General features: G+C 36.2%; 1 protein-coding gene across 3 annotated transcripts; it reads right to left on the bottom strand.

Annotated features, from left to right (window-relative positions):
* Positions 1-920: 920 nt before the first annotated feature.
* On the bottom strand, positions 921-12,765 carry TSK (tetratricopeptide repeat (TPR)-containing protein). 3 transcript variants are annotated; one of them, XM_089049679.1, is made up of 21 exons: positions 12,376-12,765; positions 10,951-11,748; positions 10,601-10,777; positions 10,235-10,326; positions 9,080-9,178; positions 8,725-8,938; positions 8,505-8,634; positions 8,372-8,415; positions 8,027-8,281; positions 7,756-7,903; positions 6,982-7,098; positions 5,683-5,783; positions 5,427-5,550; positions 5,143-5,255; positions 3,973-4,084; positions 3,696-3,800; positions 3,537-3,603; positions 3,317-3,437; positions 3,035-3,208; positions 1,636-1,753; positions 921-1,547 (listed from the first exon to the last, which is right to left on the bottom strand). In XM_089049679.1, the coding sequence occupies exons 1-21, from the start codon at positions 12,646-12,648 to the stop codon at positions 1,117-1,119; spliced, it is 3,813 nt and encodes a 1,270-aa protein (XP_088905805.1). In that variant the 5' UTR covers positions 12,649-12,765; the 3' UTR covers positions 921-1,116. The 3 variants fall into 3 exon arrangements, with proteins under 3 accessions (XP_088905805.1, XP_008229265.2, XP_088905804.1); XM_008231043.3 differs by having other exon boundaries at positions 8,505-8,938; XM_089049678.1 differs by having other exon boundaries at positions 7,756-7,900; positions 8,505-8,938.
* Positions 12,766-12,970: the final 205 nt, after the last annotated feature.

The raw sequence follows: 12,970 nt of genomic DNA, 5'->3' as shown, positions 1-12,970 counted from the left end.
GTAAAATGATGTCCTTTCTTTCTTGGCAAGAGTTTTGGGGCGGCCATGTTAACTTCACGGAAGATATGCTTTATAGAAACCCTGTTAAAAGATTGTACCAGTTGCCAAATATTGTCAACAAGTTGAATTTCTTTATTAAGGATTTGTATTGGAGTCTTGGAATCACATTTAATATCAAGATACTGTAAACGAAGCTTGGAAACCCATAAAAGTGCTTGTTTTAAAAGCCAACGCTTGCTCTACGACATGCAAAACAAATGCATGAGCAAGAGGACTTGGGCCCATAAAAGCGCTTGTGAGTACACCAAAATGCTACTCTTACCGCATTTTGTATATCACATTCTCATACCACCTTATATGGAAAATGAGATGGACAACCACATTAATTAAATTAATTTAACATTTTCTTTTCTTTTATGATTTATTGACATTTTTTAATTTATGTAGGGGGAGATTCACTATTATACCCAATATAAGGGTTCAAATTATAAAAATACCCCATATGAAATGGATTTTAGAAACACACCCAAAGCCCATTTACAACATAACAAAGAGACTTTTAACTTCTTATAAATTACAAAACTGCCATCAATTTCTTAAAATAAACCCAACCCCAAAATCTCATAAAATACCCAAAACACTCAATAGGGAATCAAAATAATTTAATAATCAATATTAAATTCAATAAGACCAGATATCATTTTTTGGGATTTTTTTGAGTTTGTTTATAGAAATTCAATGGTGTATGGTTTATCTATAATATTAGTGCTAAGAATTGGTATATCACTAAATATCTCTTACTCTTTGATCTTCTGAGGTTCGATCAATCGGTCGGTAAAACAAAACAACCGGTAAAAAGACCGATTATCCACTGTATATCATGTAAATAAAAAAAATTAAAAAAAAAGAGACTGGGTGTGTTTGGTACGAAACTAAAAGACTTTAATATTATTAAGAAAATTCATTGGAACTCAACTGGAAGTCCGCTGGAAGTGGAACTTATTGAAGGGTAATATAAATATATATACACATAAATAAAATAAAAATAGCTTAAGCTTCCCAAGTGCCTCAAATCCTCCCTGCAAATCCCTCAATGAAGATGTAGCAGCAAGAAAACTAGTCCTTTCTGCAGCAGGGTTTCACGCAACACTTGATACCTTCCACAAATAAATGGATGATCTGGTCCTTTATATGCCTCTGAGCTGAACCAAATCTTGATCTTGACCATGAAGAATACAGTATATCCGCGTCTTGTGTGGAGAAACCATTATTGCTAAGGTCCAGTAATCGTAAATTCTTTGCCATATCAATGGCACTTGAAAGCCCTTGAATAAACTGACATCCAGAAGATGAGGAATTTCTTTGGCACGGTCTTGTGTGGTTGTCATCAAGTCCAGATGCAGCAGCTTTTACTTCATCATCTTCACTATCAGCAACTTCAAGCCCATCTAAGTTGGTGTTCGCATTGCATGACCCCGGTTGAGCAGAGTTCTGTCTATCAAGATTGGCATTATCAGCTAGATTCAACTCTTCGAGAAAACCATTACCTGCTTAAAACATCGAACCAACAAATTGTAAGTTCATTTCTAGGGAGGGACTGATATTTAGAACTGAAGTGGACTTAGTGGTGTGAACCTGATAATGCCTGCATTATTCGAAGAACTCCAGCAGTCCCAAGCCGGCACTTTTGAAGGACCAAAAGTTTCAGACAACATTGAGAATTCAAAAGCATTGATGATAATGCAAGGCTACCCTGTGTTCATGGTTGGATCAGGTCAGTATAACAAGTCTGAAATTAAAATAATTAGAATAGCATGGACTACCATTTTTTGTTTTCAATAAGGTCAGAAATTCTGTCACAGCACTTAGATTAGCTTAAGGACAAATGACAACATCCTATTGAGAGAAGGGAACATTGAATGGTAATCAGGATTTTCTGACTGATAGATTATGTTATCAGAGAATATTCAAATTTTGAATACATAGCCATATATATAGCCATTACATTCACATTTAACTGAACACCATGTCAAATTCCATCTGGAATTTACTAGTGGTACTAAAAGACAAAGGTTGACCACCAGAGACTTCAAGGGCTGCAAGCAACCACAAAGTGTACAGAAGATGCAAGTATGCAGATATGAACAAATCTGTTCTAAATTACATCAGATATGTACAATCACAAACAGATCCCTCAACTGCTAGTTCAACCCTGTGAATGGAACTTCGGTAATTATTGCAGGGTTCCATATACCGTTCTCGGCATATCAAAGGGGAGAAAAGGGAATGTAGATTAAAACTATCAAGATAGATGATTACAGGGGAAAGTGGAAAGGAAACTGCTCTGAAGGTAAAGATGTCTCATCTATGAATGATATTAGATAAAGCGGATTAGAAGGATTTGGCCATGTATGATGAAACTCAATGAATACATGGTGAGGAATGCATTTCATGCCAAAAGTGACACAAGCAAAGTGGAAGGACCAAGCAAATGTATAGATGGTGCCATTAGCAAACAATGTATTAAAAACAGGCGGCCTTTTTTTTTTTGGTTGTTGAATATGAGTCATAGTCTAAACTACAAGGGAAGGGGGATTTCTCTCACACAAACTACCAAGGTGCCATGGAGGTTTGAATCTGACACCACCGGGCTAGGAGAGGGTTAATGACAAAATAATCTCATTTAGGTTCAACTAAACAACCTCAGGAATATCAGGGCTACATATTTACATGTAATTTTAAATTTGAACGATTTAGATCAGTTTTAGACTGAGACAAGTTAAATACACATCTTTTAGACTCAAACTGTTTGGTATTCAAGCTGTAAAACAGAGTCATCTTTTACGGTTATTTATTAAGATGGTCATCTCTGATACTCATCATACTACTGCCATTTTCAGACATCGTAGCTGGCAGAAAGAGCTTAATGGTATAGCATACTCATCACACACACTACCCAGAATGGTTACTAGTTGCAAAAAGACAAGCATAACAAGTTTAACTATTAGCAAAATCCCGAGTTAAAAGAACAAACCTCCTGCATAATAGGATTTCCGGAAAGGTTCAGCTCAAGAATGCCACAAATCATAGAAGAAACAGTGCTTAGTTTGAGAACGTAATTAGATGTCACACCACAATATGATAAGTCAAATTTTAGAAACTCTGCAGTTCCATTGAACAATGACTCAGTTAATCTTAACGCCCCATCCTGCAAAACAATAAATAAATAAATAAATAATTGAAAGAAAAGAACAGGAGAATATGACTAGTGAATTAAGTCCAACAACAGTAAGTTATGAAAAATGAGAGCACTCACAATTCCAATACCAGTTTCCCCAAGACTTAATACTGAGAAGGGCAAGGTTGCAGCAAGCTGGCAAAGGCTATCAACTACAGACTTGCTTAGCTTCAAACCATTCAGATTTAATTTTGAAAATCTACATTAGAGAAAGTAATTTGTATATTTAGACCAGTCAGTGCATATCTGTTACCTATGCTTTCAAAAGGAAAGAGTGACTACTTAATTCAATCTAAACCTTTTCAGAGTGCCAAGCTTGGAAAGTAAATCAGTGATGGTACTTCCAGAAATTGGGTTGTTATGTCCTGTGGAAAGAGAGGAATTGAGAAAACGTATTAAATGAAAATAAAGAGTCCAGGGAATAATACTGATTGCCAATACGATAAGTCAAGCGTACCTATACAAAGTTGCTCGAGCACAGAAGAAGCATTCAATGCATCAGAAACCTTCTGAATTGTTCTAGATGTGATAGAACACCGCTCTATACTCAAGCTGCAAAGAGCTACAAGTGAATACCACATAAGTAGAGTAGAAACATGGAGACGTTTAAGCCTTATTTTGAACAAATTGTGTTAAAAGAATTAAATTTAGCAAGAAGCACATATGCTACTAATAATAGATACGAAACAGCAACCAAAATTCTAAATAGTTGAGCTTCAAGGAAAGCACTTTACCCTTGCAATTTTCCAAGATAGTTGAAAGGTAAGAGGCACATGCATCAGTGAGACGGTTTCCAGAGATATTGAGCACTTCCAATCGAGAAAATAGCAAAGGGCATTCACAAATCTACAGATTGACACACCAATGGTTATAGACTTATAGTGAGCTTATTATACATACAGAAAGGCCATACTGTTGCCCTGCTAACAACAAATTTAATATGCTACTCATGACTACAACTTATCATCATTAAATATAAAACTACAAAATCCACGTTTGCAAATACGTTGATATCGTGAGAATTATCTTCTTCTTTTTTTCTTCTAAATTTTCAATCAATAGAGACAATAGGAAAGATAATGGGGGTTCAGACATGAAAGAACCAGTAGGCTACTAAAACTGATGGCCTCAACATCAAACTGGCACCTTGAAATACTTACAGTTACGTGGCTCCTTCACATGCACCAAACATGTGTGCAATTTTTATTAATCTTACGGGTTTCTTTGTCAATTGTCCCAGATAACTAGTAATTAGATAGAATATTATGTAGAAAGGGTTTATTTGAAAAAGTGGGCACTGACTTGGAAAATTTTAAAATGCCAAAAATAATAGTTCATACGTACAACCTTTAATTAAGAAACTTTAAAGAGAGAGTGGGACACCTTAGAAGTGGTTCTAGCTTTCTCAATATGATAGAGGAAGTTTCAGTCATTAACTAGTTCCAGAGAAATTTATTGGTTTACCATTTTTCACAACTTAGGATGTACGGTAATAATTTACATTCTAATACTCCTACATGTCTGCCTCTCCCTACCAAAAGGAATTTAGGAGTTCAGGAGGTTATCATTACAAAGATATGAACTCAAGATCTCCTGCTTTGATACCATTAATCTAAAAAACTTAACACTGTAAATTTCCTATGTTCTAACATTTACCATGAGGTCTAGTAGTACCATTGTTGTTCAGGCCAAAAAAGAAAAGGTAATACCTTTGCTCCACCTCACAAGATATTAGAAATGCAAAGTCAAGTTTAACCCACTTATCTCCATTAATGCACAATAAATCCTTGTAGCATCAAACAAAAGCGAGAGAACCCTACTTGGGAAAAACATGTAGGGTAAATCTTCCAAAAACACTCCACTTAAGCTTTAACATGAAAATTCTCGCTAAGTTGGTTACAAACCTGAAACAAAGAAGTTGGACCAAATAGGTTGCTGTGCAAATCCAACGTTAACCCACCATAATTTTGGCCTGATGATGTCAGAACATGCTGCAGTTTCTCCATTGTACCATTTCCTGGGTAATACCGAGCCAATAAACAGTTAACACTACCCAAAATTTCCTGGACTAATTTTTTATATAGGCAAGAACTAAAGAGGGTTCGGTCTAGTAGTAGCATATCAAAGAGAAAGGCTAACACACTTTCTAGTCCAGAAGCAACACTTGAAAATGTTAATAAAAAATTACCTAACAAATTGTGAGAAAGGTCCAGCATTGCAAATGTTTTGTGGGCATACAGGGCATTCAACAATGGAGCTATTGATAAATCTTGCAATTCACATTCAGAGACAGTAACTTCATCATCTGAAAACTGGTAGACAAAAAAAGAACCAAAATCAGAAGATATATTCAAGCCTCAATGAGAGAATATGTTATAATCATCCTACAACAGGTTGTGGAATACAGAACAAAGATGTCCTCACTAGATTGCCTCCAGTCTTACCTCCAGATCATACAGTTTCTTAAGCAATTTCATATTAGGTGTCTCAGATAACTTGTAGCAGCAATCAGTGTACAGTTTTATCAAGCGCTTTTGGACCCATCCTGTGCAACATGCAAAGTTGGATTTTAACAAAAAGGAAGAAAAAGAAATTGGATATAATCCATTTAATAAGAATCTTACATTTATTGCTAGCAGAAAGTTAAAGGGGAAATATAAAGGAAAACCAACTACATTGAAGTGATTAACAACAGAAGCCCATGAACTCCATTTGGGGACTGACTAAAAAATACTCAGTAATCTGCATCATCATATGTATGCTCAACAATGTAAGACTACCAAGAGTTCAGAAATCTACCTCAGCTCCAAATAGTTGTATTGGAAGAATTCTCTTTACATCCAACATCAGTTTGAAAAGTTTCCAGAGACAAAGAGATTAAGAAAAGACTTTAAATGAAAGCATCTGATTTCTTCAGTATTTTAAACAGATCATATTGACCTCCTCGAAGCAGTAATTTCCCAATTTGAAAAATCCCATCAAGCAGATTATTAAACTTTTCTGTTAATTTAGCTATAGTTACACAAGGTCTTCACAGCAACTATTGCAATTGGGAAGACAGTTTTCTTCAGAACTGTTTATGATGAATCAATCATATATACCTTTTAAGATTGAATATTCAAACCCTAAAAAATTCTCATGGAGCTAACCATCTACAACAGATGCAAGCAAAGCGACTTGTAATAGTTGGAGCATCCAATTCAAAACCAATTGGCAAGGGGAAGAGAGGCCCAAAATTTTATGTATTGAGATGCAAGGCTTAGAGGATTCGATGGGGGATTTGTATAACCTCAGCACGTAACCTCATGTGTGGCCAGACCTAAGCCAAACACATGACGCGGAGCATGTGTGGGCATATTGGACTTGGCAGATAAATTATCTGCTTTAATGCCATGTTAAAGTTAAGAGGATCCCATACCCAAAACTAATTGACAAAATCGGTGGAAACAGCACCAAAAAGTACTTTAACTTCTCTCTTTTTTGTTAGTAAAAAGTCCTCATACTCTACAAATTACTTGTTAGGAAGATATATTTAATCAAAATATAACATCTCAACAAAATCCACCCAACCCCACAAGAAAATCCCAGGAAAAGAAAATCAACCAGATATATTTATGAAAATAATTCAAAATAAGGATTAGTTTGTTGATAACAATTACAAATAGTTGTCAACAGGTTTTTATAAATCATATAAATAAAGATGAGGACATATGAAATAAGCTTCAAACTGTTGAAACACATACCATCAATGAAAGCTTCAACCAAGACTTTCCCCATATCCTGCTTAAGCTTTTGAAATGTTTCCACGGATTGTATGACACTTTCACCACATTTTATATTCTGTATTATTGGAAGTAGCCCTAACAATGCACAATCCAAGTGTTAGTATGATCACAAGTTGTTTTGGAGGAAACAGATACTTTAACACTAGATAGATAGATAGATTGATATACATATATATTTATATATCAATCTAAACCCAATGGTACCAAAACGCTTAAGGATGCAATCTAGAGAAGTTGTGGAATTTACATGAGCATCGTTTTAGACACATGCAATCAACTAAAGTAGCACAGAGGTAAGCTTAGCAATGTGTGAGCCACTTGGCCAGAATTTGTGATGCATGACTGAGACCGTGCCCTACTCTTTAATTGTGAAATCATCATCTTTAGCATGATTATTTCAACAAGGTTACTATAGTTCCCCCATATGTGCCACAATATCTATGCCATACTGCAAACTTATTTCAAACACACTGGTGTTCATATATGCCCATCCACCTAGTTTTCATCTTGGAGGATAGTGAAAATGTTGAAAGGACCATTCCAATGCTTTCTTGCTTTCTGTTAAAGAATATAAAAAATAACCAAATTCTTTGTATGCAATAACATCTTGATTGCAACTATTAATTGAACCCAGTCTGTTCTGCAGCAGTGAATCACTTATAAGTTATATGTCAAGGTTTTAGTGCCATAACTATCAGCAACTTCAAAGATACTAAATTCAATAAATGCCACCTTCTGATCTTCTTTCCATTGGAAGTCGCAAGTAGTATAAGCACGCCAGTTCAACCTTGACAGACTCAATGCTTAACTTATCAGAATCCATAAATGAGCCATTATCCAAACGTATTAGGTCTTTGTCAATCTTGACTGTAATGCACTGCTGCAATTACAAAAGACCACAATTTAGTAAATATTAAAACTGTAATAGTGGCAACAGCACGGTGCAGAGTCATATGCAACCAGATAGAACCATCTGCCTACAAGTAAATTGGCTAGCACTCACATTGTTTTCATCATCAGAGGTAAGAAAAATAAGATGGGCACCATGATTCTTATTAACTAGATTTTCGGGGAAACCGATATCACATTTAGAGCCGCTAGCAGCAATGGAACCTTCTTCGGAGCTTGAAGCTCCAAAACCTCTGCCATTTTGAGCGACCACATTAAGAGTCCTGGATTTGCATGAACTAGAGCTTTGTTCAATATTAACAGGATTGCAAGACCTTGTGGTACAATTTGAGGTATAGGATGAGACATCCTGCAAAACCCAAAGGGTTAAGCACTTAAAAACCAACTACAACACAAGGGTGAGATTATTCATCACAATCGATCCAAGACGAGCCCCTACCTGAAATTTACGAGCAGGGCTGGCTGTATTTCTTTTAATCTTCACTGCAACCAGACAAGAAAAACATTAGATTTTATGGCTCTTCACTGTGGTTAAAATATGTAGATCAAATTAGTCAATGGTTAAGACTTACGTTCATCAGATGTAGCAACATCTTCTAATGGGAGTTTTTTAGACCAGCTTTTTGAGCATTGTACCTCATCATACATTTCATCTTCATCATCAGAAAGGACTAAACGAATGCGTTTACGGCCAACGACTGTCTGCTCATTAGTGTTTGGTTCAGACAAACTTTTTTGTGAAACATTTGTCTCAGTTGTAATATTTTGTTTTCCTAAATGAGCGGATTTCACCTTGGGTGAAGCTTTGGTCGAACTGGGTAAAGATTGTGATTTGCTAGAATTGCATTTTCTTATCTCTGATGAACCGCATACATTGCACATTTTATCTGACAGATGACCACTCCCTTCTGTATCAGATTCAGAGCAGTGATCCTCTGCCACATTTTTTGTTTGAAGATCTTTATATTTTGATTGCTTCAATTTGTCGATTCGATGCTGCAATCTCCTGCACAGAGGTATCCACCTTTTAAAATAACTTATTGAAAATTTTATAAAAATAATGATACAACCTAAAGTCTTATATTATTAACCGTTTGGTCATTACTTTACATTGCATCGAGAGCGGTGAGGGACTTGCAGGAATTACCTGGCCTCTTCAACATTGTCAAATCTTATCATGTGGCTGTAGTGCATATTCTCTAGCGCCATAAGCTGTACAGAAGGAAGGTTCGCCTCAACCGCAAGCCTGCAAAGACAATACAGTATGAATTCAACATAAACCTTGAAAGCAAGAAAATTTATTTTTGGGTCAGAAAAGAAAGTTTATGCATTTATAGGCAAATCAATTGACTATATTCTAGGGTATCTTTTGAGCTAGAATAGTTACTAATAGCTCTTTTGAAGAAAAAAAACACAACTCTATCCAAAATATGGGGTTGGCTACATGAATCATTCACAAGTCCTCAAAATGAATCTCCATATGGACCAAATTAAAGCCATAATCTACGTAATATATATATCCTCTCTCAAGACTAAATTTAGATTCATTTTCTTTTGTATTTCAGATGAACAAAATGATTATTAAATATCTGAACCTCATAGCAACATTTCAAAAACAATGTGAATTGCGATGATGATGTTAATAAATAAAAGCAGCAGTTTTAACAAATGGATAGAGGAAAAATGAATAGAAATAAAATGGGCATCAAACTATGCACTATCTCTAATTCTCTTTATGATAAATTTACTCAATGTGAAAATATAGTGCCTAGGAATGCAGTTCTTAACTCTCACACTCTTGCATTGACTCTATTGTGCATGTGAAAACCAAGTTGGTTCTGGTTTGGAAGCTACTACAGATGTACAGTTCAAAAAAAGTTGATTCTAGAAAATAATTAGGACAATTGATGTATTGGTGTTCTATTTAAACACCTATGTACTGTATTCATGAATTATGAAAGATGATCATCATCTTATTCTCAAGATTTATTTTTCACATGTTGAATATAAATACTCTCCGCACCCTACAACAAAAACTACAACTCCTTTTTCACGTGAACACACAGTTTGTATAATTTGTTATAACAACTGAAAACTATGAGATGCCAAAGAAAAATAAATAAACAGCATATTAAAGCTATGTGAGCCACATGCTCAGATATTTTTGATGTCAAATGTTTGTATTTCACAATTTTATATGCAATCATCATGAATGCAGACACCTTAGAGAATCCATGGTGATTAAAAAACTTCTTTATGATCTTCGAATTCCAAAAAGAAATGTCCACTAGAAACAACATACCTGTAACTCTCTTCAAATGCATCTAGTGCTCCTTCCCAATTATTATCACTGTCCAAAACATCACCTACATTAATTTTTGTTAACGCTTGCCCCTACGCATTAACAATTCTGAGTCAGCATCTATCAAACAACAGAAGTACAGTACAACCATCAACACAATCAATATACATTAATGAAATCCCATTGTTGCCCAGCACGACCACCTCGATCTCTAGTTAGATGATATCGCATGCACCAAGCTTACCAAAGTCTACTAACAATTATTTTAAGCATGTTTTATGTCCACATTACTTCTCTGTCAAGGACACTAAATTACACATCATACTGTATAATGTTATAGAAAAAAGGCCAACTACACCAACTTACCTCCAAATTACCAATTGACTTGTATATTTCCCAACTCTTCATGTACCACTTAAGGGCTTTCTTGAACTTTCTTAGCTTCTGGTATGATTCTCCAATAACCAAAAGAGAATCACTCAGCTTTTCTTGGTCACAAAGCTCACTCGCTATTATCTTCTTCCTTTTCGCAAATTCAAGGAGCTGAAATATGAAATTTTTCAATAATGACAGGAAAAGTTTTTAATAGCATAACAAGAATAACAGAAAAACAAGAGACTAACTCAACAAGATGGAGCGTTGTTCCTTATGAAGAGCAACATACATTTAAAAAAAAGTTAGAAAGGCAGACAAAACACATTGAGCCAAGTATGTACCTTCAGCCAGGCAAAGATTGTCCTTGATTTCTCAATGAGGCAATCAAGAGAAGCATTTTGCTGCAGCAGACACTTCCTCTCACGCGGTGTGCCTCTTGTAATGGCCATGTCTCTTGTTAGCTTTTTGAGATTCTGCTCTTCTTTCTTCAGCCCATCCATTACTTTAATGGCTTCATTTACAATTTCAATATTTTGATCAATTTGCCTGAGTAAAGCATCCTCATCTTCCATTGATTTTGCCAGTTCACGTGCTTTTTGGTAGCAAAGGAGTGCTTCCTCATACTTCTGAATACGATAATGCAATTCACCAAGATTGATGTAGCCCTTTGCCTCCCCTTGGCAATGGCCAATTCTTTTACATATCATAATGTCCTTCTCAATGTGTTCCCGAGCATTATCCCACATCCTTAGCTCCATGTAAACATTTCCAAGGTTGTGATGGAGCCTGCTGCGCCCATCATCGTCTGCCATTACCTCTTCTTCGTCGCAAATCTCCAATCCTTTAGTTAAGATTTTTCGAGCCTCTTCCAGATTATCAAGGTCAAACTCAAGCATTCCTATATTGTTATGCGCATCAATATATTCCTTGAGGAAAGAACAATTCTTAGTAGGTGGATTTTCCTTGATAATCTGTGCAAGCTTCATAGCAGACTTGAAATACTTTTTGGCATTCTGAACCGAATAATGGTCATCGTCAGACCTTAAAAACATTTCATGGTAGGTACGACCTAGTTGTGTATTGGCCCTTTGCTGCTCAATGAGATTATTGGCATCCTCAGCGAGCTCTAAATGTTTTTTCTGCAACAGAGACAACAGGTAAAGACTCAATTTTGGTTCCCAAAAGTAGCACTCATACATCCAAAACTATATGATTTCTCGATAAATCTCTCTACAGAATAAGAGACGTCAAATAATTTATTCACCTAATATTAAGGCTACAGTTGATATCTCAATGGGTGTTTGCTAAGACTTTGCAACGAACTAGAAACTTGAAAGTAGTCAATGTAGGGATTAACCTGGCCTTTTATTTAATCTGATCAATTCAAGAATTCAAACAATCAAATCTGCGCCCAACATATTAAGCCCTACTTACTCAAAGTTCTTCACCTGCTTCACTTTCATGCACATTCTCAACAACCAAACAGATGCTGAAGTTCAAGTCTACTACTTCCTTTACAGATCCCACAGAAAACAAAACCCCTCCACTCAGCTCAACCCTTCTTATTAATATAATAAGTTGGTTATAATCTCACCCAAATCCCTCGTTTTGTTTTCATTTTCCCCAAATTTCTCAGCAATCAAACAATCACAACTACCCAACTTCCAATATTCGACATTCTTAAACCCGAAAAATAAAAACATAGAATCCGACAAAAAATTCATAAAAAAACACTTAAACAAAACAAAGCCAAATCGACAAAATACCTGATACAGAAGAGCATCTTTGTAAAACTCAAGGCGAAGATAGAGCTCACCGAGTGACTGACAAGTGGGGAGGCAATGTTTTTGAGGCAAGTACTTGACGGAGACGTCGTAGTCGATACGCAGCCACTTGAGGGCCTCCACGTATTCCCCTCTCTTCTTCAACATGTCACCGATCACATTCGCCCACCGAGCCTCCTCCTCGTGGTTCCCCGTAGCCTTAGCGTTTCGATACGACTTCTTGGCCGCGCTCAGCTGCGCTTCCTCCCGAGCCATTTCTCTCTCTCACTCTCTAATTTGTCTGAGATTCAGAGATCGGAGTGCATTTGAGGTTTCGGGGGTTTGGGAAGGACTTTTGGAATTGGAAATTTGGAGGTTGAGGGCTCAACTCCCGCCAAAACGTCTTCTGTGTGGGGCGGGCAGCTTGTTAGGGCAAGCCCAACCATAGTCCCTAATGGGCTCTAAAAATGGTGGATAGTGACCCATTTAGAGTTTCCATTTTTTATGAAGTAATTTTGTTTGTGTGCAATTTCTTTTGGACTTATTTATGTACATTCCTTGTGCTTTCAAGCTTATCTCAGATTACCACCTGGACGTT

The sequence above is a fragment of the Prunus mume genome, linkage group LG4, assembly GCF_029339155.1.
Source record: "Prunus mume cultivar Tortuosa linkage group LG4, ASM2933915v1, whole genome shotgun sequence".
Lineage (NCBI taxonomy): Eukaryota > Viridiplantae > Streptophyta > Magnoliopsida > Rosales > Rosaceae > Prunus > Prunus mume.
Note: the sequence above shows the minus strand (reverse complement) of the source record. Positions and strands in the feature narration are given on the sequence as shown.